Source organism: Sparus aurata, chromosome 3, assembly GCF_900880675.1.
Source record: "Sparus aurata chromosome 3, fSpaAur1.1, whole genome shotgun sequence".
In the NCBI taxonomy this organism is placed as follows: domain Eukaryota; kingdom Metazoa; phylum Chordata; class Actinopteri; order Spariformes; family Sparidae; genus Sparus; species Sparus aurata.
Window position 1 is genome coordinate 4,293,341 of NC_044189.1, and position 23,964 is coordinate 4,317,304.

General features: G+C 42.7%; 1 protein-coding gene across 2 annotated transcripts; it reads right to left on the bottom strand.

Moving 5' to 3' along the window:
- Positions 1 to 1,155: 1,155 nt before the first annotated feature.
- Positions 1,156 to 23,839, bottom strand: LOC115579489 (voltage-dependent calcium channel gamma-4 subunit-like). Of its 2 annotated transcripts, none has more exons than XM_030413057.1 (6): positions 23,731 to 23,839; positions 17,618 to 17,944; positions 13,608 to 13,859; positions 9,470 to 9,553; positions 6,893 to 7,033; positions 1,156 to 6,518 (listed from the first exon to the last, which is right to left on the bottom strand). In XM_030413057.1, exons 2-6 carry the CDS (start codon positions 17,646 to 17,648, stop codon positions 5,632 to 5,634), a joined length of 1,395 nt encoding a protein of 464 aa, XP_030268917.1. In that variant the 5' UTR covers positions 17,649 to 17,944; positions 23,731 to 23,839; the 3' UTR covers positions 1,156 to 5,631. The 2 variants fall into 2 exon arrangements, with proteins under 2 accessions (XP_030268917.1, XP_030268916.1); XM_030413056.1 differs by lacking the exon at positions 23,731 to 23,839 and adding an exon at positions 18,250 to 18,439.
- Positions 23,840 to 23,964: the final 125 nt, after the last annotated feature.

Consider the following 23,964-nt stretch of genomic DNA (forward strand, 5'->3'; position numbering starts at 1 on the left):
TCGTCGCGTCGGGACTTCCCCGACCCGGAAGCTGATGGAGGAGAGTTGAAATCTGTTTTTAGCTTCACAATAGAAATCCAGCTAAGCTAGCGGAGGTTAGATGCCCCGGACTATGTGCTGAGACCCTATTTGTACTGTTGCTGAAGTTTGGTGCTGTTCTGAGCATTATTTGTGGCTTTTTGGTGGCGGTTTATATTTGGGTCCATTTACTGCAGTGTATTGTTGTCGTGCGGTCGTTTCTGAGGTTGATAAAACTCCGTAAATTAGCGGTCTGCTAACTTGATCTCTGGAGAGGGAGTCTAACACAGTTTCACGGTGATTTAGACCATGGATTAAATTTACACCGGAATATCCCTTTAAGTTAATCTTCTTAAAGTAGTTAATTTATGTAATGTACGTACCTGATATATAGCACGTGAATGATGTTTTAATTTTGGTGCCATGACCTAACAAACCTTTTATCGTATCCAAGAAAATAAAGGACTTGATACTCGACTTGGACGTTAAAAACGTGTAGTCTGACTTGATTTAACACATGGTGACATACCTTTACTAAGGACTTGACTTGACTATGGATTGGATTTTGTGACTTGGACCAAAAAAGTCATAATGTTGTCTGACTGAAATGTACTTAACTTGTTGCATCCAGAAAAAGAGAGTGGTAAGTTGTCAGCATCTAAACTGAGATTTAGTGCCGTGAGTGTCAACTAAAGATTGGATGGAAAAAAGTGTGTGACTGCAACATTTCATATCATAGATTCTTCCACTACCACTCAACAATCAATTAATTCAACTTGATTTGACAGAGCAGCTGTAGTTGCTTAAATGTCAACCCAATGTGACGAATAACACCAAATCAATCAGTCTTTTAACGGCCAAACGGGTCCATTTGAGAGACACTGTCCAGCTTTATGTCCAAATATATCACATATTTAAATGGAGAAGAACAAATGTTTTTCATTCTACTGCTGTTTTAGGACTTTGTTTAACAAGATGAGTAATTTCTACATCTGTAAAACTATAACAATACTTCAAAATGTGCATACAAATAAGTTGATGCAATCGAGGCTACTGACACCTCGGAGTTGTTGGTGAATCACCACGAAAATCAAAAACAGTATTTCATAATCAATCAATAATTCACATCACACAACAAACATTTTCATATAGAACTTTATTGAATATATCTATATATTTATATATATGTATATATACCTTATATTTTTTGTCTTTTCCAGTGAGGATCGGTATATTGTATTGCTTTCCCCCTTTTCCGTACTGTTCTTGACGTGTATCGGTCTGCTGAGTGGCAGTATACCAGTTTTCCATTTGAAGAGTTTCAGGTTTGACTCGTGTCAGTAGTCTAAGTGTTGGTGAAAAAAAGGAGCCGGTGACTTACACTGCCTTTAAAAACAGCTTCCACGTCAAAGATATAAACTGAAAACTAAGAAACAGAACGTCTTCTTTTGACCATGGTCTCACAGAAACACTTTATAAAAAGGTAAAATGCTTTTTAGTGATTGCGTAACGATATTCGTCACAGATTTCTTAGAAGCATGAGGCCGATTTATTTTGTCGTACTTATTTGTTTGCCATGTAAAAACCACTGACACTACCAACACAGACCACATTTAGCCAACTGTTTCCCAGCACTTAGGCTACTGACAATATGTCACAGATAGGCACGAAGCCTTAATAGCCCAAAGTTACAGGTGTAGGAACTCTGAAACAATATAACATTTAGAATACCTATACGTACCACCACGAAAATAAATAGATTAATATAAAGTCTATCGCCTACAGTTATACACTAGTCTGAACATTAAAAAACACTGATTATTAGGCTACGTTGGTAATGTTTAGAAATAATAATTAAAAAAAAGGAGCCTGCAAACGAAATGTGGACCAGATGATGATGGAAGAGCGAAGTCAGAGTGAGGAAACAATAAAAGCAGAAGCTGGAATAAAGACTACAAAAAGTGAAGAACCATTACTGGGAACTATGACAATCAAAGGAAGAGAATAAATACATGAAAGTATAAAAGAAAAACAGTGCAATAATAACATTTATTGTAAAATACACAATAGAATAATAAAAAAAAAAAAAATCGAGGGACGGATCCAAAACCAAAACGTAGGGAAAAAATGCCACTTTCGCTTACTTAGCAACTATCAATGTGCCCTTTATGAAGGCACGTAGCCACCAGCTCAGTAACCAGCGCCAGACTGGTGTTACTGGGCGGCTGCCAGTGTGAATGGGCAGGTAAAAGGGTGAAGCAGGGTGTTACTGGAAAAAAAAAAATGCATGCACGCTCAGTCAACTCCCCCTGTACAAACACATTTAAGAAAAAACCATGAAGATGACGATGATTTAACACGTTATCACACTCTCGACTTTTTGTGCACATGCTTTCCACGTGACACCACTGACTTTAGTGTACATAAGCAAGAGAAAAGAAAAAATTCAAAAAGTCCTCGAAAGAAATGTAAAAAAATTACAAAAAAAAGAAACAGATTTCAAAATGTATAAATACCCTGCAATAACCATTACGATCATAGAAACACCAGCAACATGATTAATACTCAAGGAGTTACAATCTCGTGTAACCTAGAGATGATCACTCACTCCGAATGGAAAAAGACAACCCAAAGATTACCATTTACAGACATTATGTGCTTTCGTTGAAGTAAATGGACCGATTAATATACTCAATAATACATTTATTATTCTAGTTTGTGAAATAGGATATAGTTATAGCTAAAAGAGAGACGGAGAGAAAGGGGAACCAAAGCTAGCTGTTGTGCTCTTTTCTCTCTCCCTCCTCCCTCAAACTCCTCCTCGTCGACCAGGGTCGGGGTTGAATTCGTTTTTTTTTTTTGCGAACGCAGCTGATTCAGAGTTCAGTAGATCAGTCCAGTTGTCAGATTCAGGACATGTGAAGAGTCCAGAAGTCCTTTGCAGTACATCCATGACGGAATATCTTTCTCCCCCCCGTTGAAAATATATTGTGCTCAAGTCCGAATTTCTATTTTTCTATGCAGATAATTTACAACCTCTTTAATAGTTAATAATGTGCTTTAATTGGTGTTACTTCTCGAGAATACGTGAGGAACTTGGTTTGGATAAAATGGTTGATATACTGGAGTAATACATGGTTTTGATATTTAGCTTCTGATCTAAGTCCTAACTAAAACTCCGCCCCCTGAGTGGTAACTGAACGGACCCTCACCCCTCTTGTTGCCTGTGGTCGCAGCCCTTTGCAGGAACGCTCAACGGATGACTGCCTTGAAGCCTTCGGTATCAAATCATCATCGTAAACAGTCATACAAACCCTGGAATCAATGTCGGTGAATAAACATCACGTAGTGTGTGTAAGAGTCCATCTCCACAAGTGCGTTCATCGTATCGAAGGTGAATTTGGCATCTTTTCTACTATCTGATGACGCAAAATAAGCATTGTGACGTATATCTGTTTTAAAAACTGCAACTCCTGTCGACAGTAATATGACCTTTGCCTCCAACTTTATTGATCACAGTGCTTTTTCCATCCATTCATCACTTTGTACATCGTTAATAGTATTTGCGAGTTAGCTAATTACAGCTAAGCTAACGTTGCTAGGGTCTCAGAGCTTGGTAGAGTTGCCAAAAGTTGAAGTGATTGACGTCGAGTATCTTGCAGAAGCTCTGATCTCAATGCTCACTAAACTTCTTGATAATTTTTTTAATCACCTCAATGTCGTCGATAACTTTAGCCAGTCAGGAGCACCAGCGTAAAAATTTAAATGACTGATGTTCATAAACTTGATGGTGCTTTTCTTCAGTTTAGTAGCCAGCTAAAGGCTAGCTGACTGGCTAACCTCACTCGTGTGGTAATTAGCAAAATTATCGTAATGATCACACAACATTAAAAAAGCGGGAAATACTATCGCAATGTGTTCTGACACTCTACAGTATTGTTGCACTTAACTCCAACCTGAGTGATCGAGTGGCTTCGTCCGACTTGAGCAAGCTAATTTATCAAGTTAGCTTTATACATATTGTTAAAAGTATTCGCTGTTCTGTTTTTGATAACCACTTCATCATAAGCAACCTTAGCTCTAACATTGAAGCACCAACCATAGCCTGATTTTCAGAGCTTAGCTAACGCTAGGATGCTATTGCTCGTTTTTCAAATTTGGTTCTTGGAAAAGCTGGAAAAAAATCAATCAAGGTGACTGACAACAGCTAGACAAGCTGACCGGCTTTCCTAGCTAGTGAGGTGATTATCAAAATGATCATAAAGGAAAATGGAGTGTGATCACAAAGGTTGCGACAGTGTAGAGTTGACGAGACGTAAACAGACGAGCGGTCAGTAAAACAGAGCAGTTGTGTCAGCAGAGCAAATCAATGTTGTTTTTTGAGCTATAGGGTTTGATAAAACCTATTCAATGCTCGCCAGCGACTTAAATAAAGTCCTGAAAACTGAAACACTAAACTTTTGATCATGCAGTTCCTATTGTTTCAAGAAAAACAAGAAAAAACAAGTGAGATTATTCTGAAACAATAAAAAAGGGCCGTCCTGTTCCATTTGGCCAGGATTCAGCAAACATTTCACACGTCTGAACAATGACTCTCGGATCTGAGCGTCAGATGAAGCTACTTGTTCAGACGGACATTTGTTGCGGTGTTTAACCAAACTGTGACAACCGGCAGTGGTGTAACGGAGGCGTGCAGGGTGAAGCCTAGCGTCTATGCTGTTCTGGTGGAGAATGCCCATCTGTCACTGTAACTACCTCTGACACACAATTAAAAATAAATAGGCTCACAGTGTGTCAGCCTCCTGTGGTGTGTGTGTGTGTGTCAGTAGGTTAGATATGGCTGAGGTCGCCATCTTACGACCAGAGGTCACGTAGCTACTGTTGACCTACAATCGGCAGTCAACTCGTCACTGAGCAGCTTGTTACTTGGCTGAATGTACCCGTTTGTGTCCCTCTGTTCTTTTTCAAAATAGAAGTGAAACAGAGAATTGTGGCTTGTACCATCTGGACACTTCAAAGTTCGTTAGTTGGGATGTTTGAAAGTGTTGTTCGGTCCAAACTGGACGTCTAAAAAACTTTTATAAACCAGATTTAGTTCAGTTTTTAACGCGTATGTCAAAGCTTCGTAGATTGTTCCTTCTAAATGGAAGTTGCAGTTTAAATCTATGTGGCAGCTGACAAAATGTGAAAGGAGAGAGTAAATATCGACTGAGCTCCCCTGCCCCTTTAGCAAGGCACTTACTGTATCCCCCCCAACTGCTGCACAGGGAGACTGGTTTCACTGGGAAGCTCCCACTTACGTGTGATGCTAAAGTTAAAAAGTAAAAAATAAACGTCTGTTGTGCTGAAGGCTCCGCTGCACCACTGCTGTATGATCAACTTAAAGAAGTCATGACCATTTTAAGGCAGGTGTCATGAATCTGTCTGTCAGGTGTTTTATGACTGTTTGTGATATTGGTGAATAGTTATGGCAGCTGTACCTCAGGCTCAAGGACAGAGACCGTGGAAGTGTCACCTGCACATTTTCAGCCCTACTTCTCTCTTTTCTTTCAACACTTTCTCTCCTTACCCTCCCTCCCTCCCTCCCTCCCTCGCTCCTCTCTGAGGTTGAGTTTAAACTGGCGTAGTTTTCCTGTTCAGTGTATCTGAGTTGCTATCCCTGTCCCTTTTGGCAGTGAGTCGGTCCAGGGTTCCCACGTTGCCCCGGTCCCGGTCCCTGTCCCTCTCCCTCTCCATGGTGGCTGTAGATATCGGAGCCGTCTGGGCCGGTGTGGCGGCCGCTGTGGAGGTGTTCAGCGGTGCTGAATTCTGGGCTACAGCCGCTGCTGCTGCCAAGTTGGACTTGGAGTGAGACGGGAGCGTACCGCCGCTTATCACTGCTCCTCCTCCACCACCTCCTCCACCTCCTCCTCCTCCTCCGCCGCCACTGCCGCTGGAATCTTTTGGGAAGTAGTTGTGGAGCTGGTACAGTGTGGCCCGGTCCACCGTGCCGTAGAGGGGTGGGGCGCCGCCTCCCAGGCTGCCCAGCTTGGAGTCCCTTGACAGGGTGTACATGGAGATGTCGCCGCCTCCTCCGCTTCCGCCGCTGCTGGTGTGGTGCGGGTTGGGAAGAGTGGCCACGGAGAAGGGTGGAGCGGAGGGCGGAAGGCTGAAGGTCTTGGAGGCACCGATGGGCGAGTTCTCCTGTGAGTGCGGCGGGTCGGTGGAGCGTGAGCTGGAGCGAGAGCGCCGTCTGAAACGGTAGCTGGGCAGTCGCAGCATGGCGTGCGTGGTGCTCTTGAAGAGGTCGGTGCGAGAGCGGCAGCGCAGCTCCTTGTTCTTCTCGATGTAGATGTTGACGGCGAGGACGCCCACCATCTCGGCCAGGATGAAGGACAGGCCGCCAAAGTAGAAGGACCAGCCGTAGGAGTAGTGCCACTTCTTGTCCTCGTCTTTCTTGGGGGAGATGTCGCTCAGGGCTGCAGAGATGTACACGATCACTCCGATGATGTTGCTGAGCCCTGAAGAAATATACAAGACTTCTGCTGTAAGTGCTCCTCTGGGACAAATTAACCTGCAGCTTCATTAAACTGTTTTCCAGGCAGAGATATGGGAACTGTTCCCTTTCAATTATACAGTGAGGAGGCGGGCGTAATGTGAAAGTCAATCTGCATATCATACATAAGAACCTTCTTATTACGGCTGTGTTTGACTGATGCATCTGAAACTAAAGTGGAAATAGCAGTTTAATGTCAGTGTTGAGTGGAAAAAAAGACAGATAGGAAGGACAGAGGATGCATTAATGGAGGCAAAGCAGCAGACAACCCTAACCCTAACCCCCCTAACCCTAACCCTAAACTAGGAGAGAAGAACCAGGATGAAGCTGCAGTGTTACCTGCAGCGACGAACAGGATCCCTCCGCCGAGAATGATGTTCCTCTTGCTCTTGTAGAAGCCGCTGGAGGCGACGCAGACTCCACCCAGCAGCAGCAGGATGGCGCTGAGGATGGGGAAGATGCTGGAGGCTCGCACCACACCTGCAGACGATGACGGCAATACATCACTCTCAAGTTCGTCAGCTCTCTCTGTTAAATATGACTAATACGGTGTTTTTCATGTAGCGCGATTGGTGAGGCTTGTTTTTTTGAGGTTCAACGCCGTTTGAAGGTGCAAAGTGAGCAGCCTCGTGACACCCCTGGGAGATTAAGTGTTACCAAGACGTGCTATAGCTGACACTACAACTTGGCTCTGGATCAGCAGCTATCTACAGTATTTATATAAGTTTACTACAAAACATTCAGCAGGCAGTGTCTCTTTGTCAAGACTGGGGAAAATGACTAGACAAGGTAGTTCACCTTGAGCTGCAGCAGCCGATCTCTGATATTTGTGATATTAAATGAATGATGTACATCAGCAACTAACTCATCTACTGACTTTCAATAAGCAGATCATGCACCACTATCCAGCAGCTCAGGACCTTCAGTGTGACTGCACAAGGTTGCATTACATCACCTGACACCCGTCTACATTATCTTCCTCGCAGACATCTCCAACCTATAAGCGGTAGCGATAACGTCGAGAGACATTATAGGAGATTAAAATGCTGAGTAGCTCCGTCTCCGGCAGCGACACGTGGAACATCAGGGCCTTGAAGTTTTCAGGGTGACTCCTGAAGCCGTGCGAGCTTTTGTTTGCCTCTGAAGGGAAGAGATAATGCTGCGATAAGCATATATTATCGGCCAGATGTGTCAAACAGGGGCTGCGAATGATTCTCTGGATTTGTTTTTAACAGGGAGAAGGGACTGTGTGGGTGGCGTTTGCATCTTCAACACAATTTATTGATTTCCTGATGATAAGACGAGAGCTGTGGGGAGGTTAGTAATGATATCTCTCTGTTCTCAGGTGACAAACTCCAACTGTGTGTCTCAGCACGTTAATTAGTCAGGTATTATTATCTCCTGCAAATAATGGAATTTTTCTGTCTCATTGTGTTTGTGAGTGCAGATATCTGACGTGATTTGTCAATTAGGAGATATTATAAATATAGATGAAGAAATAATTGGCAATTATTTTGATAATTGATTAATAATTTTGAGTCATTATGGAAGCAGAAATGACAAATGTGCTGGTTCTAGCTTCTCAAATGGAAGAATTTGCTAGTTTTGGCATGTATAATTTATTTTTAAAATCTTTGTTTGTTTCTTTGTTTCTTTCAACTTAAACAAAACAATTAATACCAGTCGCTAGAGCAAAATGTCTGCATATTACTTTTCTGCAAACCATGGACACTTTACATTTTCATGTCTTATACATATCGTATCAACATTTCTACGGTACGTATCTTATTACGTTCAGATTACATTTAATGAGCTGACTGGAAAGGTACGATGGTTGACAAGCCTGAGTCGAAACTGTGTTTCAACATTTGTAACAGTCAAACCACTGGATATTTTTGACAAGCACTGGGACATTTTCCAGCTGAGTTTATGGCACCAGAACCAGGTAACCCGAAACATGATATTTACAGAACCCTAACTTAGTGTTATTTTTGTGCAGCGTTGTCACAACAGATATGAAAATTGAACATAAAGATTGTTTTTCAGTTTTCAGAAGCTTACATTGCCAACATTTATTCTGTAAAATTAGTTTGAAAGATTTATCTGTTATTGAAGAAATAACAGATCTAATATTCTTTAACGAAAATAATTTGTACCTGATGTTAAATGTCAGTGACTAGAAACTGAGGTCGTGGAAGAAGCTCCAGCTTTTGGAGAGCTCAAAGGATTTGTTATTTTTTCTTCTCAGGCATTTTGAAACAATTTCATTCTTTTCTTATTGCAGTGACTTGAATTAAAAAGAATTTACAGCATGTTTTCTCTGATTGTCTACATCAACATGAGTCCAATCCAAAGGTTTGTGCTGCCTTTGGATGACTAAAAGCTCTTCTTGTTCAGTCAAGGTTGCACAGCAAAGCAAACACGAACACCTCAGAAAAAGATAGCAAGAGAGAGATCTTTACGTAACGTATGGATGGAGCGCACATTCTGTAAACCGAACGGTTCAGGCCGTACGAACAGAATTCTCCAGCACAATGGAGGCAGGATGTGAAACCTGAATCCTGAGCTGAAAATAATCCATTAGTGAAGGTTGTTCTTTCAATCCATCTGTGAAAAAAAAAAGCTTTCTGCACACCCCCAGACTCCCAACCCCATGCACCTGGGCATTTAAACACATACACAAACACACACTGCGCAGACACACACACACACACACACTTACACACACCTCCAGGAACGCTTTGCTTGAATCTGACATCCGTGTATTGATGTCCGCCCACCACCCCCTTCTGTCCTTTCTGTATCCGTGTGTGCTGGAGACTGTAATGTGTGTGTGTGTGTTGTGTTCTGCTGAGATGTGTGTGTAGTACAGGCTGAATGTGTGTGTGTGTGTGTGTGTGTGCGTGTGCCACTCACGCAGCAGATACTCTGCAGCATCTTGGTCGTAGTCTGCGTCGTCGGGGAAATGGTTGATCTGGGAACACACACCTCGCTTCAAGCCTGTAAAATAACAACGAGGAAGAGGAGGAGAGAGTGTGTGTGAGTTTGATGGTGGTGAAGAGTCGAGGTCACACGGGAGAGAAAGTGAGATGCAGAAATGGTGAGAAGAGGAGAGCGATGAACAGAATGAGGCAGAGAGAAAAACGATGGGGAGACAAATATGGGAACGATTACTAGTTATGGAAAACGTTTAAAAAAAGGTGAGATAGGAGAGAAGAGCAGGAGCGTTAGGAGATGGAGAAAGGGAAGGATGAAGAGGATGATGTGAGAGGTAAACAAGATAACGGATGTATGACACATGTCAAACGCTGCCCCCTCGACAGGAAGACCACACACTGAGCCAGACGACGTAATCCCATAACTCTTCATAATACGATACCAAACCCTGACCTGACAACGAGTCTCTCACTCAGCATTATTCTCCACAAACAACACAGCCACAGCGAGAGATGTGGAGAGGAAGTCAAGCTGCCACAGGAGCACAGGAGGATTTAACAAGAGAGGCGAGAGGAGTTTATTCATCCGTCTGATTTTAAAATGTAAAAGGCACAAGTGAAACAGCTGAAACTCCAGGGAAAAGCAAGCGATGAGTGGGTAAATCACGTCAGTGCATGAAGTACAAACCAACTTGTTCTCACAACAATCATGTGAGGTGTCACGACATGGCTTGTTAACGACCGCCATTGCTAATTGGCGCCCATGTGGGATTCTTTTGTAGCGTGCCGTTCGGCCATGATGAATTTTGGCCTAACAGTGCACAACCACAGAGGCTCTCTGAGGCTGGTCCTCAAATCAGCATGCTAACATGCTTAAAATGATAACGTCAGCACTTACAATGTTTTCTCTCTTAATTTTGCAAAACAGCATGCCAAAAATGAAAAAAAACAGCAGTTTTTAGATATTTCTACAGAAGAAATGCATTACAATTTCAACCTGATGATGGTGCTAGATGAAACTAACCCGTTACCCCAAAGTAAACTGCATTCCTTTTGAAATGATCATGATGATGATGCCGAGTACAAAGTCAAGTCAACAACAACAATCTGTAATTTCATCTCTTCATCTCAAATGTCAGGTTGTCTGCCTCCTCTCCTCTATATGAGGCTGTACAGTATGTCGGCTTTTTGATCCTCCACCATCTTCCATTACTGGATACTGCTGCAGCAGCCTGCTTCTGTTTCTCTGTCTTTGTAAATCAAAACAGAAACTGCATCTGAGCGCTTACATTTCTCATTGAGAGGGAATATTTGTTTACCTTGACAGCTATTTGTGCATTTCACGGACAAAATAAACATCAAGCGAGAAGAACGATCCCATGTTTCTCTTGTAATAAAATGAAAGACAAGTAGAAAACAAAAACATTAAAAAGAACATGAAGAGGACATTTCAGGCTCCAACACTTGTGCAAACAAAAGTCAAGGCGAGGTAACCTGCAGCAAAATCAAGATCTTTTAAAGACAGACCATCACATCTTGAATTGAACGAGGCAGAATTATTCATCAGGACTGAGACTGGATTAAAGCAGCAGACAGCAGATCAGGATTAAAGGGCAGAGTATGTGTCTAACAACTCGGATAATTCCTAAAAAAAAGCAGCCAGGTGACAACAATAGTCAATATTGTGTAACATCCAAACAACAAGAGGTCTTTTCATATGGAAAAGGAAGCAAAACAAACCATCAAACATGATGAAGTCATTCTGGATAAACGGATTTCCTTCCATGTCAGACTTGATTGCACACAAAAACACAGAGTTCTTAATGTTGTTGTCTTGTTTTTTATAATTAGAATGCTGTGGCCTCACATCTTTGACTAAATGCAAAGAACCTCGATAATAAACTGTGTGATACGTATCTGTGTCCTCTCCTATCAAACCTGCTGTCAGCTGCAGCAAAGCGGGAAAAAAAACAACTACTTAATCAGTAACAGAATGAGTCACCACTCATATCTGAGCTGTGGGGCATTATGATGAGCTTTATGTTCAATATGTATAAGTATATATATGTGAGTGTGTGTGTCTGTTTGTGCATGAAGGTAAAAGAACAAGTGCAGCAGGTACAAAATGAACAAATCTCAGATCTACACATGTAAATCTTCTTATCTGAACGGTGCAATGATGCCAAGACTCACCATAAATGCGTCTTTGTCATTATCAGGTTGACAGCATGTCGTGATATCATAACACAATATAATGTAGCTAGCTAAAGTGCAGATATGTTTTCTATCTGCGCGGAGCTATTGCAGGTTTGAGCGTGTTTTTAGACATTGTGGTACATCTTCTGCTCAGTGATATCGGTGTTCTGGGTTACGATTGGCTGTAATGCTGCTAATGTGGCTTGTAGCTACACCTGGTCCTAACAACAACCTGAACCATAAAGTACCTATAGACAGGATCACATTTTCTCATCAACATAATGAGGAAATGTTTTCAACTGACATATCTGAAAAGTTAGTATGCACACAACTGGTTAGGGGGAAAGCGGGGTGTGGTTAGGGAGAAAGAAAATCTCGTTAGGGAGATAGCGGGGTGTGATCTGGGAAAAAGCAGGGTGTGGTTAAGGGGGAAAGCAAGTCTGGTTAGGTAGATAGCAGGGTGTAGTGAGGGAGATAGTAGGGTGTGGTCAGGGTAAAAGCGGGTTCTGGTAAGGGAGAAAGCAGGGTGTGGTTAGGGAGAAAGACGGGTCTGATTCGGGAGAAAGCATGGTCTGGTTAGGGAGAAAGCGGGGTGCTGTTAGGGAGAAAGCGGGGTGTGGTTAGAGAAAATGCGGGGTGTTGGTAGGGAGATAGCGGGGTCTGGTTAGGGAGAAAGCGGGGTCTGATTAGGGAGATAGCGGGGTCTGGTTTGGGAGGAAGCGAGGTTTAGTTAGGGATAAAGTGTTGTGTGGTTAGGGAGAAAGCAGGGTCTGGTTTGGAATATAGGGGGTGTGGTCAGGGAAACAGCGGGGTATTGTTAGAGAGAATGCGGGGTGTTGGTAGGGAGATAGCGGGGTGTGGTCAGGGAAAAAGCAGGGTCTGGTCAGGGAGATAGCGGGGTGTAGTTTAAAACTGAAGACCCTCCTCTGAAAACTCTGTCAAGAGGTGAGTCTGTGCTGGAAGACAGTGAAAACATGAGTCAGGATTTTAGAGAGGAGTTAAGAGCCTCCAGCAGGAATTTCTTTCAAAAAGTCATATATATAATATTTAGCTGATTCTGAAAATCTACATGAGGCAACAACTAACAGCTCACCTCGAGAGACGTCTCCTTTCACAAAGACTTGTGTTTCTGGATACGAAATGGATTTTAGTATTCAACAAAAAGGTCTGTCTCTGTTGGAATCAGTTCCATGATGTAGTCAGACACACAGAATAACAACTATCAGCAGTAAAGACAAGAACTTTTAGTGGACATATCTTTGATGGTGGTAGTTGCCCCAAAGGATTAATACGCCAGCTGAGGAGAGCTACCGGACCAATTTCAAAACTTTAGGTGAATATGAATTATGTACAAACCCACCCTAACCTAACTGAAACCTAACCACAACTGGATTCTGGTGTTAACGTCTTGTATTTTGAACACCCATCATCCATCTCAACCACCTGCTTGTGACTCAAGAGTGGTACAAAATGTAAACTTAATCCAGGTGACGAGTGTATTTGTTTTGCAAAGTGATACTATATAAAAGTGATACTATATAAAAGATCATTTCAACAAGATCTGTTATCAGTTCTCTGTGTTGTTCCCATTGTTGACAATTTGAAATGGATGCATGAACTGCCTGCACTTGACCAATTACTGGACGACATGTGATGACTGACCTCATTAAAGTTTGAGAGGGAGCAGATCAGATCCGACAGATAAACAAAAGTAGACCAATGAGCGTCTGGTTTGTGTTTGTGAGTAAGAGAACACCTATTTATGTCTGTTCTGATTACAGTGATGAGCACACTGACCTCAACAAGACCCTCCAGTGACCAGCGCATGACAAACACACACACACACACACACACACACACACATGCGACCCTCAACACACCCACTTGCATGAACGACAATGTGGAAATAGAACCGGCTGTACCTTCCAGGCAGCAGATCCTCCAGAGTCCGGAGTGGGTGAGCGCCCCGGGATCTTTCTTGTCCTTGTTGTTGGAGTCCTCCTGGGACGAGTTGGCCGTGCTGTTGCAGATGAAGGCTCGGGCGTACAGCCAGTAGTCGGTACCGATGGCCACTGTCATCAGGGCGAAGGCCGCGAACGCTCCCATGGTGGTCAGCAGCACCTGGATGCCCCGCTCACACCACACCAGCGCCGGGCGCGGAAGGAAACTGATATCTGACAAGAACACAGAAACCAAGATCACTTCAAACTACTGACTAGAATATTGTCAATAAGTATTGTCCTGTTTTCTTCTCGTGATAATAATAATTATATCTGATGCTGCAGAAAATGTCCAAACATGACAGTAATCCTCCCGGAGCTGAAGTTAAGGTTTAAAGCTCAAGATGACTAAGAGCATTATTTACAGCGTTCATCCAGCAGCGACTGACAGCAGAAGATGAGCGATGCGGTTCTACCTAAACTGAACAAGAACAGGCTCATTCTTCACAGGAACTTGTTGACTCAGGACACTGATGTGTACACTGACTGTAGTGAGTGATCTCATCACACTTACAAGTTTGAATCTCTCCACACATCCATGAGAACAATCATGTCAAAATCATGCTATTGAATATAATTAGCAAAATAGATTTTTCAAATTAAATTTCAATATTCCTTATTTTTTCTATTTTAGTTTTATTTAGAAGACTTCTTAAACTTATTCTTATGGGCAGCTGCACATATGTTGTTTAGTAACTTAAAAGCATATTGATTTTATGTGGATTAAGATACATTTTGCATATAAAATATTTAGAAAAAAAAGCACACACACAAATTCGAAAGAAAACTGTATTTAATTTGTAATTTGCAGTTTTCATATCTTTGCTTTTGTTTTGTTGATACCGTATTTTGCAATTTAATTTATTTTTTGTATTTATTTATTTTTGCTGATCGTTCTACAAACTGGGAGATAACATATGTTCTGTATTGCGATGTTGTCATGTGAGATGGGTCAGATATTGGCATGACACAGAAATAAAAAAAAAAATAACTAAGCAGCTAAATGTATCTCACTTTATTGCTACTCTATTCCTTTACATTTTTTGACTCTATTGTCTGTATTTTTACTGGAATTTTTAAGCAAACTCTGGCACAAGAATGTCTTTCTTATCTTATCCTCTTCACTGCTGATGACACTGTTGGCCTGCAGGTTACTGATCGAGTAAATACTCGGTTTATATTAATAATCAGGCTGATGTTTAACCAGAAGGTACAAAAAAGCCCTCAGAGGTTGAACAGCCATGAAATTAAACCTGCGATTCTCCAAATAATGCTGCAGTTCACAATCCATGCATCGAACTGTCAAACATGTCTGCATTAACAGAACTGCTGTCCCCTGTGGCCTGCTGTGGGTGACTGGTGGGAGCTGCTGATGGGGTCCAGTCTTTTTTCCGTTGCATTCTGGGTGAGCACACTTTTTTTTTTTAATCACAAAAACAGCGTAAACAGCCTGAAGCAGCAGAGAAATGTTGGCAGCAGGCGGCCGGCAGAAGAACAAAATGCCGACCTCCTCGGCTGCATCTACCAAAATGTAAAACATCAAATATTGTCGCAGGGGGACGGACTGCTGCGAGACGCCGAGGGGAAAATCCTCCTTTGTAATCCTGTGAATTAGTTTCTTTCCAAGAAAATTTCACACATCAGTGGATTCTCTCAGCAGGTTTATATTGTGACCTTCTTTTCCAGAGGAATCATTTTCTAGAGGTGATAATATCAATCGAGCACGCTGATGTCGAAGATTCTCCGGGTGAATTTGGACGCCGATAAGATCAACAGGACTTCTAAAGCGTAAAAGACACCAAGGGGCAACAGCAGCGGAGCGAGAGAGGAACGGGGGAGTAGAGTACGGAGGTTAGGCTTAATAAAAACAGGAGAGAGGAGCAGGATGATGAGACGAGAGGAGACGAGTGGAGAGGTGAGGAAAGAGGAGAGAGGAGACGTGAAGTGAAGCTGAGAGGTGAGCAGCGAGAGGGAGGCGACGCATCTGTCGTGCTTCAGGAAACATAAAGGAAACATCCGAGGAGACGAGGAAGGGTCGCAGCTCCTCAGTGAGATCTGAATAAAAAAGGCGGACAAATGCATTCAGTGTTCTGGAGGACGATGAACCACAACTTTCTATTCAAACGGAAGGTTAATGTAAACAATCGATCTCACACAGCATCAGTCCCAGCGCCGGCTTTTTAAAAACTATTTGACTAATTCAGGCGGCCCGAGGGGTGTTTCCATGGCAACACGAGTCCCAAAATAACAGAGACCACCGGTACTCTGACCCTGAACCCGACCTGAGCTGCTGGAATATTCATAAGGTGAGTTCCCAAAAAGACTGCAGGGGGACGGACATCACTGTGTAGGATGGTACAGTGAACGCCACGCAGCAGCAGCACAGAGGAGGAAAAGTCAAAGTCAAGCAACTGCAACTAAATGAACTGTGCAAAGGATGAACATCATCATGTGTTTCTGCAGAATCCATCCAGTTCAGGTCACTTTAAAGCTGAATAATGATGATTGATGCATTCATGTGTGAGGAGTTTCACATTATAGCTGTGAAAACATGTAGAAAAAAGATAAAATCAGTCTTTGTTTTGTTTTGTTTTTTACGTCTGACATAATTTGCTTTCATTCATTCATTTATATAAAAAAAGGTGAATAAATAGGTCTGTCAAGATTTAGAATTTGCTTGATTCGTCAAATCAAGTCAAATACATTTCTATTTATTGAGCAAAATATGATTCCCAAATTTGTCTCTAAGTGTTTTTAAATCTGTACAGCATATAACAGTTTCTAACGTTAGAAAATGTGTCAAAATAAAATGTTTTCGTCATGTGAGCAGCAACAGGTGTCCACCATGTTCTCACATTTCAACTGGATGTTAAAAGCTTGATGTCCAGTCTGATATAAAACAGACAGCAAGGTCTTTTTTAATCATCGTAAACAGATTCACCGGCTATATTTGTAATTTTGCTAATATTCGCTGAGCATATTGACGAGGCGTCCATAGATGGATGTGGTTAACTGGAGTACTATTGCATATATGAAAAAAACAAACAGTAGTATAAAGTGTTTTGTAGCTCCAGAGGAAGCTGCATGCAATCAGGTAAATCATCTCCAGTGATGTCACACAGTGGCTCAGGTGCATTGTGGGTAATGTAGGCGCCAGGTTTTGAAATGGAAGAATGTGGAATAAAAAGGGCGATATCTTTAAAAAGCAGCACTTCTCCCCAAAACAACCCTGTAAACACACTTTACGACCATCATGCACAGAAGAATACTTCCAGTAAACATGCAGAAAGTGTGTAAATGTGCAGTTTAGATTTGAATATAACACTTTTACTGAAGCTAGCAAAACTCAGATGCATCCTGTGGTGATGCGACGCCTGGTGTTCCAGCTGTACTGGATCCTGATTGGTTGGCTTCATCAAATGTATGGGATCAAATGACCCAAAGCTGCTTTTTTTGCACGACAACAACAGAAATCTGTACTCCAGAACCACACTACATGCAAACACAGCATAATAAACATTTCAAGTTTCCAGTCGGAGGACGTCAGTGATGCAGCTGATCCAGTTCAGCTCTCTACAGCGTGTTCAGTTCCCTCAATGTTCCCAACTGTGTTTGTGTCAGCGCTCGCTCATTCATCAGACGTTTAGCTTGGTTACACAAATGCCAGCGCAGATTAATCACAACCACTTCTGGATGCAGACCTCTGTACACACCCCACTGTGTGTGTGTGTGTGTGTGTGTGTGTGTGTGTGTGTGTGTGGCATCCTGAGTGATTATGTTCGTCCACGCTTGTTTGTGTGTTTAAATGTTGCTCGATTATCTACGTTAGTGTACGTGTCATCTGTGTGTGTTTGCAGACACATGTGCATCTGGTTGTCAGTGTGTGCACGTATGCTTGTGTGTGTGTGTGTGTGTCAGAGTGTGAGTGTTACCTGAGGGCATGTTTCTGCCTTTCGCCTCCATCTCCTCTCCCCCCCGCTGCTGCTGCTGCTGCTGCTGCTGTTCTTCTTCTTCTTCGTCGGTGAAGAGCGCTCCGTAGCCCCGGTCCGAGCCGCCTCCATCCACCGTTTATCCCACTTTCTCTCTCCTTTCCCTCACTCCTCAGCCTCTCCCTCTCTTCTTAGCCCTTCTTCTTCTTCTTCTTCTTCTTCTTCCTCTCTTTACCTTGAGCACTCCTTCTCTCCTGTCTCAGCGAGCGGGGGATGCTTCACTTGGCGTCCTCTCCTCTCATTGAATTGTCATGGCAGTCATCTTAGCAACTGAGAGAGGGAAGAAAGGAGGGGGGGGAGAGAGTAAAGAGCAGATGAGAGAGAGAGAGAGAGAGAGAGAGAGAGTGAGAGGAAAGACAGAAAAAGGAGGGAGAGAAGCAAAAGGACATGGAGAAGATGAGGGAGAGAAAGGAAAGAGAAGATCGAGGAGGAGATTCGATTAACGAACGTGACACGAGTCTTGAAACCGGGCGACGCTCCTGTACGGGAACACCCCCCAAACAAACATGTTTTCTATATGAGGATGATGATGTGTGACCCAAACAAACAAACAAACAAACAAACAAATAAAAGACCTGATGCTGACGGCTGGAAAACGAGCCCCCCCGTCAGACAAGAGAAGCTGGTTTGCTTCCACACAGAGAGAGAGAGAGAGAGATAAAGCAATAGAAAAGAACAGGCGATGCGAGAGAGCGTGCTCTATTCCATCGCCATGGCAACAGTGAATTCCAAAGTCTATGGTGGAGCTGGCGAGTGTGTGTGTGTGTGTGTGTGTGTGTTTGTACGTGTTTGTGTGTGTGTGTGTGTGTGTTGGAGGAGTGAAGGGATGGATGTAACAGCTGAGAGGATTTTGTTGAGATTAAAAAAAAAAAGAAAAAAGTGTGTGAATTCCATCGGTGTGCAAAAGAGCCTGGGTGTCATACGTGACGGACGCACACACACACACGTGCACGCACACGCACACGCACACACACACACACATGTTCATGATGTGTAGAGTGCATGAAGAATGAACATTCACAGGAGAGATGACAGACTCGTGAGTCATTAGCGCCGCGGTGACAGCGTCTCGGCACGTTTCATTCGTCCAAGTTTCCTTCGCGTTCACGTGCACGACGCAGATTTCACCGAAGCCTGAAGATCCGCAGCATGTGGGGGGAGATGATGCCTGGCTCAAGGGGCATTTCAGCAGAGCAGCTGCTCTCCTGCGTGAACTCGTGCTCTACATTGGATCAGGCGGAGAGTTCCTGAAGAGAAAATCCCCGACAGCACCGACACAGAGTCAGGTTTTCCAGTTTTTTTTCTCTTTTTTGTAAGCTGTTACCAAAAACTGAAGGGCACCCAAAAAAATCCACACGAAAAGCAACACAGCAGGAGATCCTACGTCTTTTAGAGGCATGTCTGACCACAAACTCCCAGTTGGAGACTCCCAAGAAAAACATTCAAATTCATAAATATGTGTTGCAGCGTGGTCTCATTATCGACGTATCAAAAACCGAGGGATCTGTCGGCTTCTCAAACAGACACACAGGGTTCCCTTTAGTTACTCTGAAGCTAAAACGTGAAGTTGATGAAACTGGAGCAACTGCTTCATCCAAAAAGGTTTTACAGAAGGAGAAAGCCCCATGAGAGGTGGAAGTCTGGGCTGGTTGAGTTCAAACACCGGTCGCTCACCCAGGAAGCCAACGATCACGTCCCAGTGAAACTAAACATCAGTGATCAACCACCTGCACACAGATGCTGAAGGGTTCCTGTGAGAGAAACCACGAGGTGTGACACTGCAGCTCTGTTATTTGACAACGTGTTGGATGTTTATGTTTAACGGACGAAGGATGGATACAGGCTACTCATCTGAAACCTCTGGATATTAAAGATACCTCAGGACTAGTTCGAGCCACGTTCGCTGCGATAGAAACTGAATATTTCTAACGAGATGTCGGAACATTTCAAGCCACAAAACTGGATATTTTGATCTGAAACATGATCTTTTTTTTAACCCTATCTGAGCGGGTTTGGTGCCTTTACCTAACCGGACGATAAGAACAGTGTAAAAGTGAGAATTCAGAAACGATCATCGCCCACATTCACTCTGACGACTCTTCACATTGACTAAAGACTGATGACAGGATGAGAAACCTGAAAGGACCTGATTGGACAACGACAGCTGATGATAATTTGGGCCACTTGGGTTCTGTGTTGGATCTTCTTGGTTTCTTACAAACCACGTGGTTCTCCGGACGACCTCTAGTCTGTACTGTTGGTGGAAGCTCACCAGCAAGAAAAGGTGTGACATCTGGATCCAGTTTCTCCCGCTGCAGCTGCGTCTCTTCTGATGAAATATTAACAATGACGCTGCTGCAGGCAAAGATTTGAGATTCAAACCGTCTCAACCAGAACTGCTCTGGATGCAAAAACAGACTCAGACTTTTAAAAAAAACATTTGTTCAACAGACAAATCCAGAATCACCGATAACCGACTGTGATGCCAGACAGTTATTCTGTCAGCAGAGGTGTCGCTTCTCTCCTCGTTCTGCAGAGAAAACTCTTTAATCTCTCTATGTTTTTATGCAAAATCATGCTCAGCTCATCAGTGTAAATCACACACTGAGGTTTGCAACAGAAAAGAGCTCACTGCTCTCTGCTTCCAATGAGACCCGGCAGATTCGGCTGTTGTGGAGTCACTCACGCTTCCTGTTAGTGAATCGAAATTACAGACAGAAATCAGAGCTTTTCATGGCAGCAAGTGAGCGACGAGTCCAATCCAGAGAAAAAGTGAACACAGCAGCGCTGGCTCCGACTCTCCAACACCTCCACCCCCACCAGGGAATAATAAGAAGACATCTAATGTTGCTCTGCAGGAGCTTTGGCTGGTGAAAACACCTTCAACTTTCTAAAAGTCCTTGTGAAAGTACCGAGTATGCGTGTGAGGTTTGCTCATGCAGCATTTAGACATTTCCTTTTCTCGGGACCTGTAGAGACGTAAAACAACGTGACGTCACTCTTCAGTTTCTAAAGAGGAAAGCTGAAGATTGAATTAAGTTTCCTGTTCGAGGATGAGTCTCATGATGAGTGAGCGACACATGAAACAAACTTTTACACAATCAGCCCAATTACAAGAATAAATGTTTGGATTTCATACTTCGAAAGTCAAAGTCCAAGAGTGAAACGACTTGATATTATAAATAAGCTGCCTCCGCGTTTCAACACGAATCTACTGGGAGTTTCTAAGACGACAGCAGGACAGCTGTTCTTGTGCATGTCGACACAAACGGATGTTTTCAACAGACATTTCCGACTGTGTTCGCCGCAGCAGAACCATGTATTTAAAGCCCAAACCTGATCTTTTCCTGACCCGAACCAAGTGGCTCTGGTGCCTTAATCCTAAAAAGTCCGTAAGCAAAGAAATGTCATGACATTAAACCAAAATCTGAACAGAAAGAAACTTAAACGTTGCAACAGAAAGAAATGTAACGTTTCACACTGACATGGATGTTTTTAACACCATCAGATAAATATTATGATTTCAGTTACAACCTTTACTTAATTTCTTAACTTAAATTATTTACAGAATATCTTTAGACCCACATGAGTGTCTACAGCACAGACAGACTGACCCAAGCCCGATCAAACTGGTGCCGGAAGCTGATGGGGGTCTTGTTTTGAGGAATATCCAAATCAGGGAATGTTTGAAATGAATGAACTTTGTTGGGCGTCATTGATTTAAAGTGTTTTAAATGTATCATGTAGCTGCAGAGAAATATGAATCTCAACATGTTGCAGAAATACTTTAATTTGATACATGCATCTGAGCATCTGATCTGTAGTGGGACATATATTTAATGTTTTCATTCCAAAGGGACGTTCAGAGTCCTACAGTCTGAGTTTAATTTGATGGCCCATCTAGTGGTGATCAGAGGAACTGCAGCTGACAACAGTTCAGTATTGCACACAGCACTCGTCTGATTGCTGCTCTTTAGGACCCCTCCAGCGCCCCGAGGACCCCTGAGAGAGGCTGTATTTAGACACAACGAACCAAACAACAGCAGGAACTCAGACGTTGTTATTTTTGTGCTCCTAGAATAAAAATACGCTTTTCCAGGCCGACTGTGTTGATGATGAGGAAGGCTCCTGCAGCACAACATGGAAACAAACACATGCTGGACGGATGCAGCGCAGGAAAATAAAAAGTTCAAGGACAAATCGGCCACGCTCAGCATCATGAACGCAGCGACGGTACGAATCCTGCCGTGAATACAGAGCAGCAGCAGAACATGGAGGTGGTGGAGGAGCTGCTCCGTCCTGATTATAATGTACCACAGTGGTGAGCCACCGTCAGAACCAGAACCAGGACTACAGAGAGACCAGAGGCCTCCAATGCTGCACTTAACTCAGAAATATTAAAGGACGTGAGGGTTTACATGAATATTTTGTAACGTACACACATTTTTTTCACAGCGATCCCTTAAGTGCTGTTATGATACACTGTAAAAATATGTTATTTTCTGTATTTCATTGTAAAAAAAATCCTGTATTGTTTAAAATAAATAAATATATAGATAAATATATCAATAAAATTACTGAAATATATTGTGAATTTACGTTTAATGTAAAATAACAGGAAAAATCTGTAAGAGAAGTTTTGTTTATCCACGCAGAATTATCACCATTTCATAGATTAAACTGTCACACTGAAGTTGGATACTGTAATGACGTTAACATTAGCAGTAAATACGTTTTGGTTCTGTTGTTTTACATGGATTTGTTTGTTAACTGGCAGATCTCTTGTATAAATATGAACATTTTCACAACCAAGACAATGATTAAATGTGTTTTTATAAACTTTTCAGCCACGTCTTTCCCCAAACTGCATTGAAAATCAAATGCTATGCAACTAACAGCAGCACTCATCTGCAATTTAAAGACAGATTAGTTGTATAATTGTTTCATTAATGGTGTCTATCAATATTAAAGGTCATTTAAAATGTTTTTACACGTGTTAATATTCTCAATTACTCATTAAAGACAACACATTAACACAATCTTGTGTATAATTGACTGTTTACTGTGCTGCCATCTTTTGTTTTTACAGTGCACACTTGTGGGAGAAACATGCAGATTTTCTTACAGTTTAACAAAGATATTGTTTTAAATTACATGATGCACTGAAAGAGGAAACTTAACTGAGAGTGTGATAATTATAAATCACCCCAGGCATCTTTTCTTGCATTGTAATCTCTAAAAAGGTTTTTTTATTGGATCACATATATTGATACCAATAATATAGATCTTTTGTTAATCCCATTAACTAATTACTACAGTGTATAAATCATCCATCCTGATATTTTGGAGTTATTTAGGTTTTTGTTGACAAGATTATTACGTTAAATTCAGCTTTTTGCATTTTGTTTTATGTGCCAAAGATGATGACAATGTGCACAACGTCCAGCAGGAGCAAAGTGACACTGGACACACAGGATCTGGACCAGGATCTGGATCTGGATCTGGATCTGGATCAGGTTGCCTCCTTCCTTAACATCCAACAGTCAGACAGAGAATCTAAATCCAGACTCCAGCTGGAGCCCACTCTCTCACTCTGTACATCACCGCCTGCACATCCTACACATCCTGTAAGTAAGACTGTTCTCTGACAGAGGACAGAACACATGAAGCTCTCAGCCTCGACACGACCAACACAGACTGATACAGAACACACAATCACATCCATCCATCCATCAATCAATCAATACAGACTGAAGAGTTTCCTTCAGGGAGAATCATCCTGCATTAATAATTCACACACATGGAGGGAGACCCTATGGGATGTCTGCATCTCCTCCTGCATCACATCCTCATTAACACACACACACGTACACACACACACACACACACACACACACACACACACACACAGCTGATCACGTACAGTGTGTCCGCGTGCCTCTCTGGCTCTCTAAGCATGCGTACACCGGTCCGACTCACGTGTGCTGTCATGTCACGCACGCACTGAACATAATAATTAGTAAACAGTTCAGCGATTCGATCAGTCAGGAGCTTACCTGTGCACGAGGAACTTCTGCAGCCGGTGCTGATGCAGGTGGAGGCGACACAGAGAGAGAGAAGGAGGGATGGAGGGAGTGTGTGTGTGAGAGAGGGAGGGAGAGAGAGAGAGAGAGGGGATGTGTGTCTTTATTGTGCGCATGTGTGTGTCTGTGTGGTCAAACAGCATCTTGTTGTTGTGCTGATGTGATCACAGGTGGGACTGAACACTCACACCTGCACAGAAAGACTCT